Here is a 27163-nt window from a genome sequence, read left to right on the forward strand (position 1 = left end):
AGATTATTAAGGGGTTAGACACGTTAGAGGCAGGAAATATGTTCCCAATGTTGGGGGAGTCCAGAACAAGGGGCCACAGTTTAAGAATAAGGGGTAGGCCATTTAGAACTGAGATGAGGAAAAACTTTTTCAGTCAGAGAGTTGTGAATCTGTGGAATTCTCTGCCTCAGGAGGCAGTGGAGGCCAATTCTCTGAATGCATTCAAGAGAGAACTAGATAGAACTCTTAAGGATAGCGGAGTCAGGGGGTATGGGGAGAAGGCAGGAATGGGGTACTGATTGAGAATGATCAGCCATGATCACATTGAATGGTGGTGCTGGCTCGAAGGGCCGAATGGCCTCCTCCTGCATCTATTGTCTATTGTCTATTAGAGCTGGACGCAAGAATAACTTTGTTTAGTTTAATTTATTGTCACGTGTACCGAAGTACAGTGAAAAGCTTTTTGTTGCGTGGTATCCAGTCAGCGGAAAGACATGATTGCAATCGAGACATTTACATTATGTAATAATGACAAGGGAATATCGTTTAGTGCAAGGTGAATTCAGTAAAATCCGATTAAGGATAGTCCGAGGGTCAACAAAGGGGTGGATAGTAGTTCAGCACTGCTCTCTGGTTGTGGTCGGATGATTTCAATGCCTGATAACAGCTGGGACGAAACTGTCCCTGAATCTGGAGGAGTGCGTTTGAACAGATCGATAGGTTTTGCCTGATGGGAGAAGGGGGAAGAGAAGAGGGTAAATGGCAAATGGTGCTTAGGTCGACCCATTGTCGCCGAGGGAAGGTGTGAGCTGAAGACTGGTCCATGAGAGGCAGGTGCAGTGACGGGGATTAGAATGAAGCCGGGGGAGGTCTGGATCCATCCTGATCCCGGGCTGTGAACGGAGGTGCGGGCGGCGGGTTCCGCGGCCCAACAGGTGCAAGTCAGTTACACCCGAGGCCTCGTTAGCGCCGGCACTGTCACTTGCTCACAGAGTCATAGAGTCACACTGTACGGAAACAGGCCTTTCGGCCCAACTTGCCCGTGCCGACCAAGATGCCCCTTCGGCACAAATCCCACCAGCCCGCGTTTGGCCCATATCCCTCTATCCTTTCCCATCCACGTACCTGTCCAAACGACGTTTAAATGCTGTTATAGTCCTGACCTCATCTAGCTCCTGTAGTAGTTTGTTCCATATACGCCTTCGATGTGAAAAGTTAACCGACGCGGATTTCTATTAAATCTTTCTCCTCTTAACTTAAACATAATTCTGTCCGTGGGAGAAGCATGGGGGAAGAGAGAAGAAATGTTTTGCCTTCCATCACATTGAAGGGGTGTCTGGAGGAGTCACTGTGATGGATGTTTGTGTTAAAATTGTGTGTCTTGTGTCTTTTACTCTGTACTGTTGTGGCTGCGTGGCAAATGATTTTCGTTCAATTTATTTTGAATGACAATAAATGACAATTCATTCATTCATTCATCCATCACTGCTTCCTGCCGGTAGATGAAGGTGTTGAAATCTACAGGGTAAAAGCAAACCGATTTTGATGCCATCATTGTTTAATTCTTATGTGTATGAAGAAACTGCAGATGCTGGTTTAAACCAAAGAGAGACACAAATGCTGGAATAACTCAGCGGGGCTGGCATCATCTGTGGGGATGAGTCTCAGACCCATTCCTTCTCCCCAGAGATGCTGCCGGTCCGGCCGAGTTACTCCAGCATTTTATCTCTATTATTCTTTAATTCCTTCTTTATTGTCTAACCCTTTTATTCTCTGATTTTCGAACACAATCCCAGGATCAGGTTAAATCTTTCATCCAGTCTCTCACAAAAAAAGCAATCAGGGATCCAGCAAATGGAGCAGCAACATGAACAGGAGATTTCTGGAGTTCTGGTGAGGCTTTCCAGTTTCGATTTCCTGATCATGTGTAGATTTGATCCCTGTGATACGTGTACTAATAGGGCAGCGCTGTGACACAAGTAGTGCTGCCGTCTCCTAGTTCTGGTGACCGGGTTCGATCCTGACCTCGATCCTGACCGCGTCGGATTCCTTCCACGTCCCTAATACACGCTGGTTTAATGGGCAATCGCCGACTTTAAATTATTCCTGTGAATATAGGTGGTGGGCGAATTAATGGGAATTAATGGGGATGAGAAAGGGCACATTTGGCAGTGAACTGGATAAGGGGAATGGGATAGACAATAGACAATAGACAATAGGTGCAGGAGTAGGCCATTCAGCCCTTCGAGCCAGCACCGCCATTCAATGCGATCATGGCTGATCACTCAATCAGTACCCCGTTCCTGCCTTCTCCCCATACCCCCTCACTCCGCTATCCTTAAGAGCTCTATCCAGCTCTCTCTTGAAAGCATCCAACGAACTGGCCTCCACTGCCTTCTGAGGCAGAGAATTCCACACCTTCACCACCCTCTGACTGAAAAAGTTCTTCCTCATCTCCGTTCTAAATGGCCTACCCCTTATTCTCAAACTGTGGCCCCTTGTTCTGGACTCCCCCAACATTGGGAACATGTTATCTGCCTCTAATGTGTCCAATCCCCTAATTATCTTATATGTTTCAATAAGATCCCCCCTCATCCTTCTAAATTCCAGTGTATACAAGCCCAATCGCTCCAGCCTTTCAACATACGACAGTCCCGCCATTCCGGGAATTAACCTAGTGAACCTACGCTGCACGCCCTCCATAGCAAGAATATCCTTCCTCAAATTTGGAGACCAAAACTGCACACAGTACTCCAGGTGCGGTCTCACCAGGGCCCGGTACAACTGTAGAAGGACCTCTTTGCTCCTATACTCAACTCCTCTTGTTACGAAGGCCAACATTCCATTGGCTTTCTTCACTGCCTGCTGAACCTGCATGCTTCCTTTCATTGACTGATGCACTAGGACACCCAGGTCTCGTTGAACTCCCCCTCCTCCTAACTTGACACCATTCAGATAATAATCTGCCTTTCTATTCTTACTTCCAAAGTGAATAACCTCACACTTATCTACATTAAACTGCATCTGCCATGTATCCGCCCACTCACACAACCTGTCCAAGTCACCCTGCAGCCTTATTGATGGGAATATGAGATTACTCTTATGACATCTCAGAAGCATTTAGACAAGCTCTTGAATTCTCAAGATAATCAAAGCTATCGATAAAATGGAAGAAAATGGGATTGGTGAGGATCCATACAGTGGCCAGTATGGATATGGTGGGTGGAATGGCCTATTCCTGCGTTCTATGCCCAGATATTGATTGGCCAAATAATATTTTCCATATAGTGAGGAAACACAATACTGTGACATATTGATCTTCACCTTTCATTTCACAGAAACAGTCACACAACCTTCAGTCACAGATCACATCCCAGTTTGCTGAACTACACCAGATTCTCACTGAGAAAGAGCAGCACGTACTGGCAGATCTCCGGGTGGAAGAGAAGAAGTTTGTGAATAGAATGAAGAAAAATCTTCAAGAGATTCAAGAGAATTTAAATTCCATTGAGACCGAAATCAAATGCTTACAGGAACAGCTGGATCGGAAAGACAATGTGACATTTTTGAAGGTGAGGGGTTACACTACAGTTTTGGCGAGGTGAAAGTGCCTGGTCACACAATGGTGGGTGGCATTTGTGAAATAAATGCCACATTTATCCGTGGTTCAGAGCTGGGTCAATGTTCCCTGTGTCCCAGCAATGTGCAGCTGTTCCAAAACTAAATATTTTTGGGACGGCACGGTGGCGCAGCGGTAGAGTTGCCGCCTTACAGCGAATGCAGCGCCGGAGACTCAGGTTCGATCCTGACTACGGGCGCCGTCTGTACGGGGTTTGTACGTTCTCCCCGTGACCTGCGTGGGGTTTCTCCGAGATCTTCGGTTTCCTCCCACACTCCAAAGACGTACTGGTATGTAGGTTAATTGGCTGGGCAAATGTAAAAAACCCACTGTTCCTAGTGTGTGTAGGATAGTGTTAATGTGCGGGGATCGCTGGGCGGCGCGGACCCGGTGGGCCGAAGGGCCTGTTTCCGCGCTGTATCTCTAAATCTAAATCTAAAAAAAAATCTAAATGGCATCCCTCATAATGTGTGGGAGCTCAGCACTGCCTGCAAACTCCTTGGGAAAGAGTTGCTGTGAACTTCTCAGAGTTTGGAAAGGGGAATTTTCAGAGGCTTGTGGCAGTTTGTGTGAAATTCCCACTGTCGAGATGAGGGAAGTCCATCTCAGTTAATTGTGATTTGTGTTTTATGTCTTGCAGGAGGAAGCTGGTCGTATGGGAGAATATTATTTTATGCATGATATTATTTTCTATTATTTTATACATTAGACATTGTTACGGCATTATTTTATACATTGTTGTTTAAGGTTTGTAACTGCTTAGGCATTAGGCGCCTCTCTGTAACTAATTAAGGCACTCTAGACATTCCGTACCCTTGACACGTCTCTGTAACATAACACTCCTTTGTATAACACTCCTTTGCTTTAGCTTGTACCCTTGCTTTAGCCTTGATGATAAGGGTAGTAGAATCCGAAGGGATGCGGACATTCATCAATGAGTAGGATTTAATGGTGGCAAGAGAAGAGATAAGGAAAAACATAGGCCTTGGGGTGATGGATGGATGTGAGGGATGAACTAGCAGGAAATAAGGGAGGCGAAATATGAAGGGATGTGAGCATTGAGATAAGGATATATTACTAAATGGGATTTAATGGTGGCGGGACAAACAGGTACTACAAAGAAATGAAGGACTGAAGAAAGGGAGTGTGGGAGAAAGGGAGTGTGGGTATGAGGTAATGCAAAGGAGATAAGGTTTAGAATAACCCAATAAAAATAGGCTGCCCGGTGTACTAAGTGGGCAGTCAGATGGTTGACATCCTGATTGTTCCAGCCGTTGTTTGCAAATAAAGGCTTTTAAATTCTTGAAGAATTCTCCGTGTCATCTGCTTCATTTCGAACACCGGTAACCACGACAAAAGTCCCAAGATGAGGTAGGACTGAAACACTGTATGATTTTGTAGACCAGCTCAAAAACATGCTGATGCTCGATTGACAACCAGTCATTAAATATTTACAGGGTTCGTGATGAAGTCAAACCACTGTCAGTTGTAGGTGGTACCTTGCCGATCGAAAGATTCGATAACCCGTTTTGGCTCAACACCGTATTTAGAGAAACAATTGATACTATCAAGCAAGGTAAAACTTCATCCCTTTCCATTGTTGGTGTTTGATATCTTTATTTAATACTGAGATGCAAAAGGTTGATGTTATTGATGAATTGAAGGGAAATTGAAATGTTGTTCTCGGACAGATTCATCTAAGCTGGGAAGCATCACAGAGTCAGAGAGCGATGCAGCTCAGAAACAGGCCCTTTGAGTGCACTCGCGCATGCCGACCAAGTAGCCCAACCAAGCTAGCCCCACTTGTCTGCGTCTGGCCCACATCCTTCCAAGTCTTTCCTATCCACCTACCTGCCCAAGTGTCTCTTAAATATCGTAATTGTACGTGCCTCGACCACATCCTCTGGCAATTTGTTCCATACAGGAACTACCTACAGCTGCAAAAAATATGTTTTTCAAGTGCCCATTAATATTTCCCCTCTCATCTGAAACGGAAGTCCTCTAATATTAGATTGGAAAAATATTTTGGCTATTCACTTTATCTGTGCACCTGATACACGTCTATAAACGTCAGCCTGATAGGCCCCAAAGACAAATGTCCCCACCTGCAATCTCTACTGACAAACCTCCCAGACCCAATAAAATCCTTGTAAATCTTCTTGCACCCTCTCCAGTTTACTAACACCCGCATTGTGTCAAAGCCTGCATTTAACATCCTGACATATGAAAGCATGAGCGACAAACACATTCTTTTCCACTCTGCCCATCAAGTTTCCATCTTCCATGGCACTGTGCCCCTGCACCCCGAGGTCTCTTAGTTCCGTAAAGCTCCCCGTTTACTGTGTATGTCCTGCCCTGGTTTGTCTCAGCAAAGCACATCGTCTCACCTTCACATACAATACAGAACACAGAATACAGAGCCTTTATTTGTCATTCGGTACCGAGGTACCGAACGAAATTACGTTACCAGCAGTCACACAAAAAAAGAAACGCAAGACACATAACCCCAACATAAACATCCATCACAGTGACTCCAAACACCCACTCACTGTGATGGAGGCAACAAAACTTCCGCTCTCTTCCCCACGCCCAAGTCCCCGCGGCCGAGCTGCACCGGGCGCTGAAACATCCCGCGGCCGAGCCGGGCGATGGAAGGCCCCGCGGCCGTACCGTGCGCAGCTAAGTCCCGCGACCGAGCCGCGCCGGGCGATGGAATGCCCCGCAGCCGAGCCGCACCAGCGATGTAAAGTCCCGCGGCCGAGCCGCGCCGGGCGATGTTAGGTCCCGCGGCCGAGCCGCGCCGGGCGATGGAAGGCCCCGCGGCCGAGCCGCACCTGGCGCTGAACCGTCCCGCGGCGTACCGGGCGATGGAAGGCCCCGCGGCCGAGCCGCACCGGGCACTGTTCAGTCCAGCGGCCGAGCCGCACCGGGCGATGGTAGGCCCCGCGTTTTTTTCCCCAGCGCAAACGGAGATACGACCCGGAAAGGGTCGCATCTCCGTTGAGGAAGAGATTTTTAAAGGTTTCCACCACCCCCCCACATATACACAGCTAACGATAGACTTTTTCGTACATCTAACACTAACAATTAGACAAGAAAAGAAGAAAGACAAACAGACTGCCGGCGAGCCGCAGCTGCAGGGCAGCGCCGCCACTTCACATGGATAAATCCCACCTGCCGTTCCTGAGCCCATTGACCCAGTTCACAGGGATCCCATTTACTCTCAGGTAACCTTCTTCACTCTCCACAATGTCACCCATTTTGGTTTCATCTGCAAACTGACCAACCCTGCAACCTACATGCACACCCAGTCATTTATATAAACAAGGAGCAACAGTGGACTCTGTCTCCAGGCTGAAAAACAACCCTCTTTCTCTACATAAGCTAACCGGCCTACTGACTATTTCTTGCATCTTACTGTACGTCTTCATTTATTATTTTAAGCATCTACGTTTTTATTTTAGTTTTTCCACTTCAATGGTCGATTGGAATGTGAGTCTGCCCATAAACTGCCAAGAAAAAAACCCCAGAAAGCCTTGGTGGCATTCAGCAGGTCGGGCAGTATACGGTATTTGGAAAGAGAAGACGTAATATTTCTGAGGTACTGTGGAGCAGCGGGAAGAGCCGGTGCCTCACAGGGCCAGGGACCCGGGTTCGATCCTGACCTCGCCTGCGGACTGTTACATAGAAACAGAAAATCGGTGCAGGAGAAGGCCATTTGGCCCTTCGAGCCAGCACCACAATTCATTGTTATCATGGATGATCATCCACAATCAGTAACCTGTGCCTGCCTTCTCCCTAGATCCCTTGATTCCACCAGCCCCTAGAGCTCTATCTAACTCTCTTTTAAATTCATCCAGTGAATTGGCCTCCACTGCCTTCTGTGGCATAGAAATCCACAAATTCACAACTCTCTGGGTGAAAAAGTTTCTTCTCACCTCAGTCTTAAATGCCCCCCCCTTTATTCTTTGACTGTGGCCCCTGGTTCTGTACTCCCCCAACATAGGGAACATTTTTTTCTGTATGTAGATCGTACAATAGAAGGTAGTTGGGCAGGGACTGTCACAACGTTTACGAAGTAGTTGGACAGATACATGGATAGGGCAGGTTTGGATGGATATGGGCCAAACGCGGGCACTGCAGGTCGGTTCAAGAACCCAATGGTTGTGGGGGAGGAGCTGGGAATGGGAGCGATAATGAACCTGTCGGTTTAGTTGATGGCCACAAAGAACTAGACCAGTCTCTTCAGCCCACATCAGACTACGCAATGCCTGTATCTTATGTGTCTCTACCCCCACTCCAGCAGGGCGTTCCAGGCACCCACCATCCTGTGTAATAAAACATGACACGCACATCTCCTCGAAACTTGCCCCCAATGTGCTAAAACCTATATCGTCTCGTCGGAGCCGAGAAGGAAGGGGGCGGCGCGGGGGCGCCTGCTGCCTCGTGCGGCGGGACCTGGTTCGCCGCTGCGGGGAAATATAGACAGTTCCATAAACATCCAGCAACTTTGTCGGCCCCAGAAACGTGGCGTCTCTCTCTCTGTACTGCCTGGGGGAGGTCTGTATTTTACCGGATTGCCTGCAAAAGCAAAGCATTTCACGGTCCCATGGTTCATGTGACAATCGAGTATAATTGGCTCATTAAGTTGAATTCAAGTTTGCACATGAGACTGTTAAATAAAATAAGTGTTTGCTGTAGAAATAATATTATTGTGCAGCCTAATATAATAAACAATTCACGATGGGAAACACTGATGTATTTAGTTTAAGGGAATGAAATTTACCCGCAGCTTATTGCATATAACATCCACTTGCTGGTCAGGGCTGTGATTGACGGGGCTGAGCTCCGCCTCCCCTCAGCCGTGCCCCGATACTGCAAGGGTTCAGCAGCTGCGCGAAAGGGAACGCGTTTTGAACCAGGAAGTTAAAATGGCTTCGAAAGACCAGGTCGAGAGTTTAACGGAGGAGGCACTTTGTCCCATCTGCCTGGATTTCTTCACCGATCCGGTTACACTGGACTGCGGGCACAACTTCTGCCGCTCCTGTATCACACAGAGTTGGGACAGGGAGGGGAGAAACTCCTGCCCGGAATGTAGAGAGGAGTTTACAGACCGCACCCTCAGAGTGAATCGGGCCTTGGCGAGACTGGCTGAGAAAGCTCGAACACTGAGCCTGAATCGGGAAAAAAATCCAGAGAAGGAAAGTAAACTTCACTGCGAGAAACATCAGGAAGAACTGAAGCTGTTTTGTGAAACTGACAAGAAGCTTATCTGCCTGGTTTGTCGAGATGCGCGGGAACACAAGTCTCACAGCTTCATGCCGGTAGATGAAGCTGTTGAAATCTTTAAGGTAAAAGCAAACCGATTTAATCACATCATTTTAATTCATTTTTTACTGTTCAACAATTTAATGTTCTGATTCCCAAACACAATTCCAGGATCAGGTGAAATCTTCCATCCAGTCTCTCACAAAATATAAATCAGGGATCCAGCAAATGGAGCAGCAACAGAAAGAGAAGATTTCTGGAGTTCTGGTGAGGCTTTTAAGTTTCGATTTCCTGATCTTGTGCAGGTTTGATCCCTGTGACGCGTGTAATAACAGGGCAGCGCAGTGACACAAGTAGTGCTGCTGTCTCCTAGTTCTGGTGAGCGGGTTCGATCCTGACCTCGGGCGCTGCCCGTGTGGTTCACGCCTTCTCCCTGTGACCGCGGCGGATTCCTTCACGTCCACAACAAAAATACTAGAGGAGCAAGATGAACCACTCCGTCGAAATCGCGTATACTGTAGTGTAGTACGTAACGGAACGTCCGCCATTTTAGTAAGTAAAACCGGCTTTGCAGTGTAATCAGTGTTGTGGGGGAACAGTATATGTGATGATCCCATCAAAGTGCAGAAAATATCTCATCTATCAACTCACATTTTATTGTTATTTTTATTTTTAAATGTTTTCCCCCTGCTAAATTTCTCTGGTTTTATTTTCTTACTGTTTCTGCCCATGTCCCTCCCATCCTTCCTCCCCAGTCCCCTCTTTTGTGCAGTTTCCCTTGTATTGCTCAAACACACACTCAGCACAAATTTAACTTATATATATATATATATGTATATATATCAATGTGTGTTTGTGTATGTGTGTTTATGTGTGAGAGGCAAGATGGAGATAAATAGATCTCAAAGTTCCTTCTCGTGGATCAAAAGCAACTTTGATTTAAAGCAATGCTCTATTTCTCTCTTCATCTTATTTTTCACATGATGTACATAAACCATAAAGGCGATTTGACCTTTATGGGTTTTATATATAAAATGTCTAGTTTCTTTCTAGTGATTTCCTCTAATTATTTGTTTGGCAACCTTTTTACTTTCAATCTCTCTCTCTCTCTTTTTCTCTGTATATATATATATATATATATATATATACAAAAATATAAAATCAGTCATTCACACACTTCTCAGCACATGGTTCTCCCTATCATGATCACTGTTCTCTCTCATACATTTCATTACACATTCGCAATCAGTGTCATCAAACTTATTTCCAGAAATCCTAATATTGTTAATAAAATAACGATGAACACATATCAAGATATTTTTCCATTATTTTCATTCTACATTAGTGTAATAAAATGTAATGCATACATACATACACTTATACAGAAGTGCTAGCTTTAGACATGAATAATGTACATTAAATCAAGTTCTTTACCTTCAGTCTGAATAATCACACGTGATACTGGATTAGCACATCAGATTTATTCCACCATGGGGTTCTTCCCCAAGAGGATCTCCAGACTCAATACTAGTGTCTGAAAAGATCTCAACTCAGGGGAGGGGAAGAACAACTTCTCCACGATTGTTTACTTTTTATACAGAAAAAGAGAGGTGTGACAAAAAGAAATCAAGGACCAATTACACATCTAATACAAGGACCAATTACACATCTAATACAATTCCCATGGTTACAGAGAAGACAAAATCATTGATACAGGTCACATGCTCAGAAACCAAACCATTAATATAAGTCACATGTTTTTAGAGAAACGCATCAATTTACCTAGAGTGGATTCAAAACTTTTCCTACTTTCACACGCACCCAAATAAGGAGTTGTTACTAAGAAAGAAACTTTTTTATCTCTATAGACGAGCAATCTCGTAGCTGCATGACCTTGCTTTACCGTTTCAATACACAGCACTCGCAGTCAGACAGAGTTGAGAGAGAGGACAATAGCCCATCTTTTCTGTACACTCCTTATCATTCGTAAAGGGACAAACACGTTCTGTTCCCAAGGATAACATTTCTGCCACAAGCATCCATCTTACTGCTTTCCACTAAAATAAGCATTCATTTTATATTAGCTAAAACAACAAAAGAAACCATCTCTACTACAACAAAATATAATACCTCTAAATGACTATATCAGCTAATAGCATAGATTCTCATTACCACCATAGTTTAGTTTTGAATTTAACATATAATTGAGGCGCTGACCCTCACTTTTGTGAAAAATGAGTTACATGTATTGACACAATACTTACCCTCTACCCGACAACCTGTAAAAAAATCATATTTAAATTCAACCGATAAGTTGGTCAAATCACATAGGCACCTTCTTGTTTTTTTTGTGATTTGTGGATTTTTCAAATGTGAATATCTCATAACGACCCATTTGTGGGTTAGCAGTAAATTGCACCAATCCCCTTTAATTTTACATCATTCATAAATGAACTTCATAAACAAGGATAACACTTTTTATTTCTGTCATTCATGGTAAGATTTACATCATTTTGTGTGCAAGATATACAGGGTTGCACTGTTTCGCATGTCAGCTAACCAATGAAATGATCAGGCCCTGATTTATACCAGCTCTTCACCTTCCCCCCCTTGTCTGAAGAAGGGTCCCAACATGAAACATCACCCATCCTTTTTCTCCAGAAATGCTGCCTGACCCGGTGACTTACTCCACCACTGTGTCTATTTGAATTGGATTCAAGCTTCTGTACCACATCAGACAGCATTGGTCATTTTAATTGCTGTCAAGGATTTTTAACTAATCAATTCACCAATTCAAATTTTCTTGGCTCTAAGTATAAATTTAATTGTCTTTTCAATTATATTGTGGATACAGTAGAGTTCTATTGTTTGCAAATGCCTAATCTCTGCATCCATGACTTTTTAAAATAAAACAAAAAGAGATACAGCTCATGGAGGTGAAATTAAAATTAACAGAGAAAGCAAAGATGAACAGTTCATTAAATATGATCAATTGGCCTGATACAGACAGTGGATCTCTCGTGCAAATATTCAATCAGTAACATCCAAAGTTTAAAGATCACGAAGCAGCAACTCTTCAAGAAATAGTTATAGATGTCAACTATCAACCCATCCAAGAAGTTGAACAAAAATAATTGTTTGCAAACATTTTATATACGAAGAAATCGCAGAGAGTTGTAAACACAGCCCAGTCCGGCACACAGAATCTGCTTACTAAAATGGCGCTGAAATTTACCCATGACCGACTACAGTTTTTAGAGTCGAGTGGTCTATCTTGCTCCTCTTTAAAGGAGATGGCAGACCAATTGAACAAATACTTTGGTTCTGTCTTCACTAAGGAAGACATAAACCGTCTGCCGGAAATAGCGGGGGACCGGGGGTCTAATGAGATGGAGGAACTGAGGGAAATCCAGGTTAGTCGGGAAGTGGTGTTAGGTAAATTAAATGGATTAAAGGCAGATAAATCCCCAGGGCCAGATAGGCTGCATCCCAGAGTGCTTAAGGAAGTAGCCTCAGAAATAGTGGATGCATTAGTGATAATTTTTCAAAACTCTTTAGATTCTGGAGTAGTTCCTGAGGACTGGAGGGTAGCTAATGTAACCCCACTTTTTAAAAAGGGAGGGAGAGAGAAAATGGGGAATTATAGGCCAGTTAGCCTAACATCGGTAGTGGGGAAAATGCTAGAGTCAGTTATTAAAGATGTGATAGCAACACATTAGGAAAGTGGTGAAATCATCGGACAAAGTCAGCATGGATTTACCAAAGGCAAATCATGTCTGACGAATCTTATAGAATTTTTCGAGGATGTAACTAGTAGATTGGATAAGGGAGAACCAGTCGATGTGTTGTATCTGGACTTTCAGAAGGCCTTCGACAAGGTCCAATTAGCCAAAGGTCCATGGAGCAATTAGGCTTGTATACACTGGAATTTAGAAGGATGAGGGGGGATCTTATTGAAACATATAAGATAATTAGGGGATTGGACACATTAGAGGCAGGAAACATGTTCCCGATGTTGGGGGAGTCCAGAACAAGGGGCCACAGTTTAAGAATAAGGGGTAGGCCATTTAGAACGGAGATGAGGAAGAACTTTTTCAGTCAGAGAGTGGTGAAGGTGTGGAATTCTCTGCCTCAGAAGGCAGTGGAGGCCAGTTCGTTGGATGCTTTCAAGAGAGAGCTGGATAGAGCTCTTAAGGATAGCGGCGTGAGGGGGTATGGGGAGAAGGCAGGAACGGGGTACTGATTGAGAGTGATCAGCCATGATCGCATTGAATGGCGGTGGTGGCTCGAAGGGCTGAATGGCCTACTCCTGCACCTATGGACTATTGTCTATTGTCCCACATCGGAGATTGGTGTACAAACTTAAAGCACATGGCATTGAGGGTTCAGTGTTAAGGTGGATAGAAAATTGGTTGGCGGACAGGAAGCAAAGAGTAGGAATAAACGGGTCCTTTTCGGATTGGCAGGCAGTGACTAGTTGGGTACCGCAAGATTCAGTGCTGGGACCCCAGTTATTTACAGTGTATATTAATGATTTAGACGAGGGAATTGAATGCAACATCTCTAAGTTTGCGGATGACACGAAGCTGGGTGGCAGTGTTAGCTGCAAGGAGGATGCTAGGAGGCTGCAGAGTGACTTGGATAGATTAGGCGAGTGGGCAAATGCATAGCAGATGCAATATAATGTGGATAAATGTGAGGTTATCCACTTTGGCGGCAAGAACAGGAAAGCAGAGTATTACCTGAATGGTGAACGATTAGGAGAAGGGGAGATGCAACGTGACCTGGGTGTCATGGTGCACCAGTCATTGAAAGCAAGCGTGCAGTTGTACAGGGCCTTGGTGAGACCGCACCTGGAGTATTGTGTGCAGTTTTGGTCTCCTAATCTGACTAAAGACGTTCTTGCCTTAGAGGGAGTACAGAGAAGGTTCACTAGATTGATCCCTGGGATGGCGGGACTTTCATATGAAGAAAGACTGGATAGACTAGGCTTGTACTCGCTGGAATTTAGAAGACTGAGGGGGGATCTTATAGAAACATATAAAAAAATTTAAGGGGTTGGAGAGGCTAGATGCGGAAAGATTGTTCCCGATGTTGGGGGAGTCCAGAACCAGGGGTCACAGCTTAAGGATAAGGGGGAAGTCTTTTAGAACCGAGATGAGAAAACATTTCTTCACACAGTGAGTGGTGAGTCTGTGGAATTCTCTGCCACAGAGGGTAGTTGAGGCCAGTTCATTGGCTATATTTAAGAGGGAGTTAGATGTGGCCCTTTTTGCTAAAGGGATCAGGGGGTATGGAGAGAAGGCAGGTACAGGTTACTGAGCTGGATGATCAGCCATGATCACATTGAATGGCGGTACAGGCTCGAAGGGCCGAATGGCCTACTCCTGCACCTATTTTCTATGTTTCTAGTATCTTAGGTCCCCAGTGGTCAATCGGGGAATGTAAATTAGCCCTGCGAATGTGGGTGGTGGGCGGATGAATGAGAATTAATGGGTACGTGAAAAGGAATAGGCAGCAGGGAATTAAAGTCATAAGGAACGGGAGTAGAACGAGGCCATTCGGCCCATGACATCTGCAGCGCCATTCAATCTTGGCTGACCTATCTCTCCTTCCAGACCACATTCTCATGCATTCTCCCCATAATCTCTGACACCTGTACTAATCAAGAATCTATCTATATTTGCCTTTAAAATATCCATAGCCTTCTGTGGCAAACAATTCCACAGATTCACCACCCTCTGACTAAAGAAATTTCTCTTTATCTTCCTAAAAGAGCGTCCTTTAATTCTGAGAATTTGACTTTGAGTCCTGGATTCTCCCATTAGTGAAAATATCCTCTCCACATCCATTCTATCCAAACCTTTCACTATTCTGTATGTTTCAATTAGGTCCCCCTCATTCTCTGAAACTTCAGCGAGTGCAGGCCCAGTGCTGACAAATGATCATCATAGGTTAACCCACTCTTTCCTGGGATCATGCTTGTAAACCTCCTCTGGAGCATCTCCAGAGCCAGCACATCTTTCCTCAGATATGGTGCCCAAAATTGTTCACAATATTACAAATGCGGCCTTACCAGCGCCTTATGGAGCCTCAACATTACATCCCTGCTTTTGTATACAAGCCCTCTTGAAATAAATGCTGGCACAAAGTTTGCTTTCCTTACTATCGATTCGACTTGCAGATTAACATTTTGGGAATCCAACACCAGCAGTCCCAAATCCCTTTGCACCACCATTTTCTGGATTCTGACCCCCATCTAGAAAATAATCTATGCCTTTATTCCTACCACCAAAATGCACGACTCCACACTTTGAGATATTGATGAAATATTGATCTTCACCTTTCATTTCACAGGAACAGTCACACAACCTTCAGTCCAAGATCACATCCCAGTTTGCTGAACTGCACGAGATTCTCACTGAGAAAGAGCAGCGTGTACTGATAGATATCCGGGAGGAAGAGAAGAAGATTCTAAATGCAATGGAGAAGAATCTTCGAGAAATTGAAGAGAATTTAAATTCCATTCAGGAGGAAATCTTTAAGTTGCAGCAGCAGATGGATCAAAAGGACAGCATGGTGTTTCTGAAGGTGAGGGGTTCCACTACAGTCTGGCGAAGTGAAAGTGCAGTCACAAAATAGTGGGTGACATTTCTGAAATAAATGCTGCATTTACCAGTAATTGAGAACTGGGTAAATGTTTCGTCAGTTCCAGTTTTGTTGTTCCCAAACTAATTGGCCTCCCGCATTATCTATGGGATCTCAGGACTGCCTGGCCGGAATGTAGAGAGGTGTTTATATTCTGTAGAGCTCAAAACTACGACGGCTGATTCTATACCTGATCCGAAGGAACACGAATGAACAGAGGGCAGTAAATCTCTGGGATTCTCCAACCCAGAGACTGAGAGGTTTCACCTGTTAGACATATTTATACCAGAGGAAGATACACTTTTGAAAATTTGGGGAACTGAAATCAAAGGGGATGGGACAAAGCGGAGCCGTTCAGTCCTGGGCTGGATCAGCCATGACCACATTGTGTGGATTAACATTGAAATCTAGAACATGGCCCACACAGCAGATTGATCTTCGATATCCAGTTCCCATCAGCAGTGGGTGGTCACCTTGGGAGAATTTGCTCTGTTTGTTTTACCCACCTTTGTTCACCAAGAATGACATCCCATTCTACATCATAGACAGGCCATTCAGCCCATCCTATCCAGTCAAGATTTCTGCTCCACTCAACATCCCTCCCATCTACTCACCACACCCGGTAACAATACTTTGAATTCCAGGAGCGCTCACGTGTTTATCCCGCTTGCCCTTAAATTATCTCTGCTGTTGGCTTCAGTCCCTCCAATGCAAGTGAGGTCCATGTTCTCATGACTGCATTCCTTTCAGTATTTATTGATCACGTTGCATTTCAGCATTGATTTTTGCTCTCCCATCGATTAGAGATATTTCATCCCCCCCCCATTTAAATCCACCGCTAAACTTATATTCTATCTTATCATTCCTGACATCTTCTCCAGATAAAATCCGTCGACCTGCCCAGTCTTTGCATTGAGCTCCATCCTCTCAGTTATGGCATCATTCTCATGAACACTCCTTGTGCTTTTCCCCATCGTTCTACATCTCTACGGCAATATCAGCTTTCTATCTGCATGGCAGCGGCGATAAGAGTTGGGAAATGGGAATTATCAGAGGGTTGTAGAAATGTGGAGAAATTCCCGCTGTCGGGATGAGGACGTAACATCTCAGTCAATTGAGATTTGTGTTTTATTTATTTCAGGAGGAAGCTGGTCGCAAGCGAAGGTAGGACATGCTCTTGATGGAAACATTATAAGTTTTTGTGGAACAACTCAAAACATTTCTGATGCTCAGTTGATAAACAGCTGTTAAATATTCGCAGGGTTCGTGATGAAGCCAAACCACTGTCGGTGGTAGACGATGCCTTGCCAATTGAAAAGTTTCATTGCCCTGTTTCATTGAACACAGCATTTAAAGAAACATCTGATGACTTCAAGCAAGGTAAAGCTTATACCTTTTCCATTGTTCTTGTTCCTGACATCTTTAAGTAGTAGGTGTACGAAGGAACTGCAGACGCATGTTTAAATCGAAGGCAGGCACAAAATTCTGAAGTAACTCAGCGAGAAAGGCAGCATCTCTGTGGAGAAGGAATAGGTGACTTTTCGGGTCGTGACCCTTCTTCAGTCTGAAGAAGGGTCTCGACCCAAAATGTCACCCATTACTTCTCTCCAGAGATGCTGCTTGTCCCTCTGAGTTACTCCAGCATTTTGTGTCCACCTTCGATTGTGTCTATCTTTAAGTAATACTTAGATGCAAAGATTAATGGTATTTTGGACTCAAGGGAAATTGAAGATTTGATCTCCCACCAAGCACATCTGCTGGGAAGCATCGCAGAGTCAGAGAGTTTTGCAGCACAGCAACAGGCCCTTTGACTCAACTCAACCATGCCAACCGCGTTGCCCAACCAAGCTAGCCCCACTTGCCTGAGTCTGGCTCATATCCTTCCGTCTTTCTTATCCACGTATCTACCCAATTCTCTGTGAACTGTTGTAATTGTACCTGCCTCGACCCCTTCCTCTGTCAGATCGTTCCACATCTACACTACCCACTGACTGAAAAACCTGATCCTCAGGTCCATTTTATTGTTTCCACTCTCATCTTAAACTGATGCGCTGGAGGTTTAGACTCTCCGACCTTGGGTAAAGTATTGTGGCTAATCACCTTAGCTGTGCATCTTATACACATTGATAATGTTTCTCTGACAGGCTCCCAAGAAAAAATGTCCCAGTCTGAATAGTCTGTTCCAGGAATGAGTAGATTAACCTATGATGAACGTTTGTCGGCATTAGGCCTGTACTCACTGGAATTTCAAATGAGGGGGGACCTCCTTGAAAAATACAGAATAGTGAAAGGCTTGGATAGAATGCATGTGGAGAGGATGTTTCCATTAGTGACAGAGTCTAGGACTAAAGGTCATAGCCTCAGAATTAAAGGATGTACTTTTAGGAAGGAGATAGATAGAGCTCTTAAGGATAGCGGAGTCAGGGGGTATGGGGAGAAGCCAGGAACGGGATACTGATTGCGAATGATCAGCCATGATCACATTGAATGGCGGTGCTGGCTCGAAGGGCCGAATGGCCTCCTCCTGCACCTATTGTCTATTGAGATAAGGGGAAATGTTTTTAATCAGAGGGTGGTGAATTTGTGGAATTCATTGCCACAGAAGGCTGTGGAGGCTGTCGTGGTTTTCTTTAGCTTCGAAATTAAGACAGGCGACACGGAGAATTCCTCGAGAAGTTAAAAGCCTTTATTTGCAAACAACGGTTGGAACAATCAGGAAGTCAACCGCATGACTGCCCTGAATGTTCACTTAGTACATCGGGCAGTCTATGTTTATAGGATTATTCCAACCCTTATCTTCTTTACATTACCTCATGCCCACACTCCTGCTCTATAATAATTCATTTATTTGCAGTCCTCCTGTCTGGTGTGCCACCATTAAATCCCATTTACTGCCTTACCCTTATCTTAATACTCTTATCTCTTCACACTCCCCCACCCATATTTTCTATTCTAGTCCATCCATCCTCCCAAGACATATGTCTTCTCTTCTCTTGCCACCATTATCTTTCATCCAAATGTGACAAGGCAAAGAGATAATGGTATACAGGCAATCCCTAAGTCAAAGGTTACCAAAGTAGGAATGCCTAAGGATTAAGTCTAAGGACCCAAATATGGAACAAGGGATCTAAGGACTGCTAACTGAGGAATAATGCCAGGCTAACTGAGGAATGCCTAAGAGTACACATGCTACACAGTTAACACTTGAATGTCTGAATTTCGTGCACTATACAAAATATATGCTCCCATATATCCCCCTTTGAGACCTACATGGTCTCACAGAAAAAGAAAACTAACAGTCGCACATGTCATGGCTTACGGCATAAACCTGATCATTATTAGCCCCCACTTCAGGGTGTTGAGATATATAATGTGCAGCTCGTCAGTGTTCTTCCTCTATCATACTAAAGTCCTGGGTCACTAGGCCAAAACCCCACCCCCATTTGCCTGGGGTAGGAAAAAAGACCCAGCTACCCTTACAATCTATATCCCTAGTCCTCCTCCAATGCAATTTGGTCGTCATTATAATAATAATAATAATAATTCATTTATTTTATATAGCGCCTTATCACGTGCTCAAAGCGCTTTACAAAAACAATTAACATAGAAACAAACAGACAAACTATCCTGACGGAAAAGCGGCGAATAAACAACGCCAGCGTCCTCTCACGTCAGGGTCCGGCAGTAGACATTAAAAAGCACAAGACACACAGATATAATTTTTTACACAAACAGCCATCACAGTGATTGCTCTAGGCATAACCTCACTGTGATGGAAGGCAAAGTCTTATCTCCTCCTCATTCTTCTCCCGTGGTGCCACGAGGTGATCGAGGCTCCCAACTTTTTGAAGCCCCCACCGGGCGATGGAAAGTCCCAGGGCCGAGCCGAGCAGGCCGATGAAAGTCCTGAGCCCCCACCGGGCGATGGAAAGTCCCAGGGCTGAGCCGAGCAGGCCGATGAAAGTCCTGAGCCCCCACCGGGCGATGGAAAGTCCCAGGGCCGAGCCGAGCAGGCCGATGAAAGTCCTGAGCCCCCACCGGGCGATGGAAAGTGCTGCGGCCGAGCCACGCAGGGCGATGAAGGGCCTGCTGGCGGGTCGATCGTACCTCGCGCTTCGGGCGGTCGAAGCTGCTACGGCTGGAGCTCCCAAAAGCCCGTCGCCAGCCAGGGACCTGCGAACTCCCGATGTTGCGGTCTGCAGGGCCCACGGCCGAAGCCTCCGAGATGGTAAGTCCAGGCCCTGCGACCGGAGTCTTTGAGGTCGATCCCAGCTGGAGGCCGCCGACTCCACGGTGTTAGGCCGTAGCGCGAACGGAGATACGACACGGTAAAGGTCGCATCTCCGTTGAGGAGGAGATTTGAAAAAAGGTTTCCCCCAACCCCCCCACCACCCCCCCACATACACAGAGTTAAAAATAAAACAAAACGTACATTTAACGACGACAATGACAAAAAAACAACAAAAAAAACAGAGAGACTGCCGGTGAGCCGCAGCTGCAGAACACAGCCACGCCTTCCTTTGTTATAGTATTATTGTTATAGTATTCTATCGGCGGGGTCTGCTTCCCTTGGAGGGTAGACGCGCTCTTATCCTGGAACAACGGGAACTGCTTCACAGTAGCTTGCAGGACGAGAGATTTGATACATGGAAAAACACAACACAATATTATAGCAATTACAAGCAGGGCGATTTCAATAGACATCCCTTTTCTTAATGTCCCTTCGATTCCGCACCTGCTCCCCTGACCCTAGCAGGGCAACGTTAGGACCAGTCTGGTTCTGCCAAGTCCAAGTCTGCGAAGTCGAGGACTTCCAGGTTTGAGTTGGAAGAAGCAATGGTGGCCTCCCCCATGTCGCCTCCACCCATATTGTCGCGAGGAGGACAGGCGCCCACAACCTCATTTTCAACAACCGTCAGAGTGACTAATGTCCCCCAAGACTTCCTTTATGATCTGGTCAATGCTTGATCCTTCCCCTGCGTTTTCGTTCTCACGCTCGCTTACCTCTTCTCCTGTATTTTCGTTCTCTTGCCCGCTTACCTCGAGGTTATTCACAGGTTGTGCCTGTGGGACAGTCCTTGTACAATGATTGAGATGGTACCATGTAGACCGGCCCTCTACCTGGACGGCAGTCAGTGAGGCTTTAGTTACCGTGAACGGTCGTTCCCTTCTTGGCTCATTCCACCTTCGTCAAAAAGCTCGCACATAAACCTGATCTCCGGGTTTAATAGGCCCCCCTTCCTGGTCCACCTCTGGCTCCCTTTGCTTTTCCTGTGTATAAATAGACTTGTGTATCATAGTTAACTGTTGCATGTATTGTTTCACTTCCACCTCTAATTGTCCCAGGCTTGGTCCCTTGTAAGGACCTCTCCATCTGGGTATCGGCATGGGTCTGCCAGTGAGCATTTTGTGTGGTGTTAAATGAGTTATTCGATTAGTTTGCATGCGACAGCTGATTAATGCCAGTGGCAGGGCATCGATCCAATTTAACTTTGTGGTTGCACAAATCTTATTCAACTTAGCTTTCAACGTTCCATTAACCCTTTCTACCATGCCCTGAGACTGAGGGTGGTACACACACTCAAATCTTTGTTTCACTCTTAGGGTTTGCAGCACCAACTTAACTGTTTTTTGCATAAAAGCCGCTCCATTGTCGGAACTGATTTCGGTCGGTATGCCGAATCGTGGGATGACCTCGTCAGTCGGAAACTTGACTACAGTTCCTGCACCCACATCTTTAGACGGTATCGCCTCCGCCCATCTGCTAAATCTATCTATTACTACCAGCATGTATCTTTTCCCTCTTACCGTTTTCAGCATGTCCACATAGTCGATCACCAAGTGTCTAAATGGTCCTCCAGGCACAGGTATAATGACCTATAGGTGTTATTAACATATCGGTAATACTATTTCTCTATTGCTCATTTTCAAACTTACGGGGGTTGTGCATCGTGTTAACTGTGTTTTTCCCGACAACCCTACAGTTTTAACAAATTTTCCTGACATGGGAAGGTGGGAGGCATACTGCGGCTGTACACAAGTATATGTGGCTCCAGTGTCTATCATCATAGGTGTTAACCGTCCTCCCAAAATTACCTGAACCATGGGTTCCTCTTCTGCCTCTCGCGTTATCATTGGGTAAAGTCCCTTCCCATCCGGGTTCTCTGGGCACCCCTAATATCTAGCATGGGGATTCATGAGTCCAATTGGGCCTCCAGACGGGCCCGTTGGGGCCGATCCTGTGTTAAAACACTGTTCACCCCCTGTGGGTTCCTGTTGGTATGGACCGGGCCATGGACGGTGTGGGCAGTCCCTCCTCAGGTGCCCTACCTGATTACATCCCCAACATGTTTTATCAACTGCTCATCTACTTACTGGCCTTCCTCGTCCCCTTCCTTGCGTCCCCCCTTGGGGGCCCCAGGCCTGTCGGGGCTGATTTCCTGATTTATTTTGTCCCTGATAGAGCATTTAAGGAAACGTTCCCCCAAAGACATTTATTATTGGCATGGGATTCTCTGGCCTCTGCCTGGCTCTGTCATAGGACCCACAATGCATCGGTGCATTGTTCATTTCTGCTGTTTCAGCCGGGTCTGTTGTTACTGCCAGCATTTTCTTTCCTTTTTCACGTTCTTTCTTTTTCAGTTCTTCTAGTTGCATTTGCATCACTTTTCTCTGCACCTCTTCGTGCTGGTCCGCCAGTCTTTGTCTATCCTTACGATATTTGTTGACTGCATGAACCAGGTGGTCCCTGAACTAGGAGTGGGATATGGTTCACAACCCCACCACCTCTTCCAGTCTAAACTTAACCTGAGGGGGCGTGGCGTCCACCACAGAGGTCCGAAACAAAGTGGTCATTAACTCACTACCGTCTATTTGTTGTTCGGTTTCAAGTCTCCACTTTTTCAGTTGATCCTCCAAATAGGCTGCTGGGTTCTCCGTGTCCCCCAGCGGGTCTCCCCTCAATGTCTTTAAGTCCACCTTGAGCGGGTAACAGTCTCTGAGGGCCTGCCATACCCTCGGTCTGACTAGGTCAAATGACTGGCCATCAATCATCGGGTTATTTGCGTTTTTTACCCCAGCCATTTCAAACAGCTCTGCTAATTTCGTGGTTCCCATTACCTTCACCAGTAGTGCCTTCAAATCTCCCATAGCCAATAACCGTCCCATAGTTTCCTCCTCAAAGGCCCTAATCCATTTTCCTGCCCCGTCATATATGTTGGGCAAGGCGTTTCTCAGCCCTTCTAGGTCTCGGGTCACCCAAGGAATATACTGGGTTTGTCCTGCCTTTTTCAGAAGTAATGGCATCATTCTCCCCCTCAGTTCCTGTATCCCGTTTGGCATCTCTTGTTGTGGTTCTACCTGTATGCTTTCCCACCTCATTCTTCTCTGGGCGTACCCCTGGCTTTCCTTTCTTTCTCTTTCCATATCTTTTTCCATCTCCCTCATCTCTATCTCTAAGCGCTTCATGGATGCCTCTATTTCCCTTCTACACTCCCTTGTTCTTTCCCCATCACTTTCTAATTGTGCTTCATTCTCACAGTTTTGCCTTCTCTCTGATGCCTGCTGATTACTCGCCTGTGTTTCTGTGTTGCTGTCTCCCTCATGCCCCTCATTTGCTGCCTGACTGGTCTCATAAATCTTTCTGTCCCTGAGGTCCTGCAGCCTTCTGATGTCTGCTTCTTGTTCCCGTGCTTCTTGCTTCATCCTTTCCTTTTCTCGCTGCCCCCTTCTGTCTATATTCCTTTATGTCTTGCTCATCGTTTCAAACTGCGACTTCTCCCTCTATCTCCACTATCCCTTTCACCAAAAGGCACTGCTTTATTCCGTCCTGGCCGGAATAGGGAGGGGGATACCCAGGGTCCCTTAGGCTGGGGTACAGAGTTGATTTTTTCTCCTGAAGCTCCTGACTTTCATGCTGTTTTTCGGGTTTTTCACCCTTGTTTGGGGTGGTATTCTTTTCCTGGTATGCTTTCCTCAGCCTCTCTCCTTCTGTTCTAAACAATTTAAGCATGTCTAGTTCTTTTTCCTTTTTCGTTACTCGGATTTCTGATTTATCCTTAGGCCTATAGTTCTTAATTAACACTTCCATTTCATCACACGTGTTTGTATCAAACGTGCCTTCCTTGGGCCATTTCGTAGCCAATTTTTTCGTCCTTTTTTCCCATTTTTCAGAATGTTTTTTAATATCCTCTTTGGATACGGGGAATTTCTTACTTAGTAGTTCAACTGCAGTTATTGTATTCATTGTACTCGTCTTATGTTAGTGCACTTGGTCAGTCAGTTTAAATGCAGTCCTTGTTCTCACTCCGTTCCGTCTCTCTGGTCACTATACTACCTACTACGCTATTTCTATCTTCTACAGTTCTACTATATTCATTTAATATTTTGCAATTTTATTTTTTATGTTATCCAATTATTCCAATTCTGGTTCTGCCCGTACAGACCCGTACTCACTTAGGGCGGTATCCACAGATCATCTGATCCTGCCCGTACAGACCCCTAGCTAACCACAGTGGTATCCACAGGACGCCTTATCTTACCTGTGCAGATCCCTAGTTAACTAGAGCGGTATCCACAGGACGTTTTATCCTGCCCATCCAGACCCCTAGCCAACCAGTCCCCTATCCTCTTAGGGCGGTATCCACAAGGTCTTATTGACGTCACACAATCTTACTCGACTATTATCCACTTACCCCACTGCGCAGCCTTCTCGAGCAATCCTCCGGGTCTCATTTTAAAAAAAGTAATTTAACGATAGGTTCTGTTGGATCGGAGAGGCCCTTGGACCGCCTGGGCGCTCCTGTGCCACCAGTGGTCCCCGTTTTCAACAGGCTATTAGTCCAAATAAAGCGGAAAACAACCTACTTTTTTTGTTTTTGTGGGTGGCCACCCTTTCTCCTGTTGTCCCGGGGAGCCCCTGACGGGCTTGGAAGCAGTTATGGAGAACAGGAAATGGTGCCATCTTAGATCAATCAGGATCACATTGAATGGTGGAGTCGGCCTGAGGAGTGGAGCCTACTCCTCCTGCTATTTTCTTGTGATCTTTAGTTTTTTTCATACCTACAGCATAATAAACCTTACACAGAGTTGAATGCGGCAAAGATTGACAATCCTTGTCCCTGCGACAATGATTTTGCTGTGCGGTGTGAGATTGGGTAGTCTAGGCCTGTGTACTCGAGCGTTTGGGTGTATTAGAGGAGATCTCGGTGAAACACAGAGCCGTTACAGGGCTCAGTGGGATGGATGCAGGGAGGATGGTTCCCCTGTCAGATGGGTCTGGAGAGCGAGCACTCTCTCAGAATGTGGGCCGCACCGTGTAGGACAGAGATAAGGAGACATTACTGCACGCAGAGACTGAGGAACGACCCTGCACCGGTGGCTGTGGAGTCATTCAGTGCTCTTGGACCTGAGAGCCATGGTTGTACATTACAGAGGCTGGCCCTTCGGCCCATTGTGTCCATGACCATCTTTTCCCAGTTATACTAATCGATTTGCCCACATTCCATCGGCATTCTTCTGCACCTCAACTATTTAATTATCTCCTATATAGCGATGATATCTCACTCCACCACATCCTCTGTAGCATGTTCCAGATATCACCCACTCTCAGTGTAAATCTATGTACTAAACCTCTCGTTTGTTTGTTTGTTCGTTCCTGAACTACAGACAAAAAGGTACACGATAGTGCGACAATTTTAGGCCCACCTTACTTACCGTCGTCCCTTTGGTGCGAATGGAAAGAGTTTAATTGAAATGGGTGTTATATTTTTTAAGTTATTCACATTTTAAAGTTTAAATTTATCTCCCAGGGAGGTGGGAGGGAGGGGGGAGGAGAGGGTGCTGCATCAATGCAGGAGAGGTTTGGGCCCAACTTGGTCTAGTAAAACCTAAATCTCAGATATACTTTAAAATTCCTTGCTCTCAATATAAACCTGCACTCTCGTGATTTGATATCTCTGAATGCAAATAAGGTTTAGATAATTACCCTGCATCCTGCTGTAGACTTTGACAACATTCCCCACTATCCACAATTTTTGCTTCCTCCACAAACTTACTAATCACACCTCCCACATTCACATCCAAGCCATGATCATATAACATGAACAGCAAAGGTTGCAGCACCGATCTCTGCTGCACACCACCAGTCACAGACCTCCAAGCAGAAAAATCACCCTTCTACCGCTACCTTCTACCTCCAACCACCAAGCCAATTGTACATCCATTTCACCAGCTCGCCTTGGCTCCCACCTGCCTTCGCTTTCTGGACCAACCTTACACGCGGAATATTGTCAAGTCCCTCAGTGAAGTTCATATATTGGTTCACAATGAGATCAGTGTGTTAGTTGTACACACCCATCAAATCCACCCGTGAATGCGCTCTCTTTCAACGACCCCACAACCACAAGTCTCCACCCATTCTGTCTAACACCTGATCATTCAACCTCTGCTTCCTTCCACAGTCCAAGCCACCCCTCCCTCTCTCTCACCCTCCACTCAAAGAAACAGGGGCAGGTCATCTGGCCCCTCACATCTGCCCCCATTCACTATGATCATGGCAATTCCACCCCACACCTCTACCTCCTCTTTAACAACCTCAAATTACAGCTCACCTCAATCTCCACTTGCTCCAAACTGCCTCCAAATCTGAATAACCCGCTTCATTCCCCCATCACCACCGCAATCTCGCAATCCTCCTCACTCTCTGCACTCGTCCACCCTCCCCACCTCACGAAATTCCCCTCTCCATCCCTGGATAAAAACTCCGGGGAAGATGTCTTTTGTCCACCCGCTGTGGTCGGAGTGAAACCCCGGGCAAGGTTTCAGTTGTCCGCCCGCCTGTGCCTGAGGCCGAGCGGCCTCTCCCCCGGTCCCGGGGCCGCGCTGCCCGAGTCTCCCCCCGACCCCCGGGGACTCTCTGATTCTCTGCTTCTCCCCCCAGTCTCCGTCACCCTGGATGTGGAAACAGCGGGTCCGGGGCTCGAGGTGTCTGAGGATCGGAAGAGGGTGAGACGGACCGGGACCCCGAGGAGTCTCCCTGACACCGGGAAGAGGTTTACAGTCAGTGCGTGTGTGCTGGGATCGGAGGGATTCACATCGGGGAGACATTACTGGGAGGTGGAGGTGGCGGGGAGTCGGGGCTGGAGAATGGGAGTCGCCGCAGAGTCTGTGGAGAGGAAGGGACCGGTCACACTGACCCCGGAGACTGGAGTCTGGAGCATCAGGTGGGAGTGGGGTGACGGGTTTGATGCAGTCACCTCCCCTCCATCCCGTCTCCCCGCCCGTCCCATCCCCGGGAGGGTGGGAGTTTATCTCAGTTACGAGTCCGGGACAGTTTCATTTTACGACGCGGCCACCAAGTCCCAAATCCACACCTTCACTGGGAATAAATTCACGGAGAAACTTTATCCTTACTTCGAAACTTGGTATGGACACTGGCTGAGAATCTGCTCCGGTTCCGCTCCGGGTGTGTAAAAGGGTCGGGTCCCGGGACCGGCGTCAGGAGCGGGGCTCAGGGGCTGTGGGGCAGAAACCCGGTGGACAACAGGTCGGCGCTGAACGGCTCCCGTTTAATCCCCAAATTCCGCGTCGTAAAACCCCAGTGAGCGCGGAAATAAAACCAGGGGGAATGTAAATGTGGGAAGAGAGAAA

General features: G+C 46.1%; 1 protein-coding gene across 1 annotated transcript; it reads left to right on the forward strand.

Moving 5' to 3' along the window:
* The first annotated feature begins 3145 nt into the window (after nt 1–3145).
* On the forward strand, nt 3146–27163 carry LOC144602548 (zinc-binding protein A33-like). Its single transcript, XM_078415677.1, has 6 exons — nt 3146–3186; nt 4239–4251; nt 15224–15457; nt 16656–16678; nt 16776–16894; nt 26454–27163. Exons 1-6 carry the CDS (start codon nt 3146–3148, stop codon nt 26984–26986), a joined length of 963 nt encoding a protein of 320 aa, XP_078271803.1. The 3' UTR covers nt 26987–27163.

This window comes from Rhinoraja longicauda, chromosome 19, assembly GCF_053455715.1.
Source record: "Rhinoraja longicauda isolate Sanriku21f chromosome 19, sRhiLon1.1, whole genome shotgun sequence".
NCBI lineage: Eukaryota > Metazoa > Chordata > Chondrichthyes > Rajiformes > Arhynchobatidae > Rhinoraja > Rhinoraja longicauda.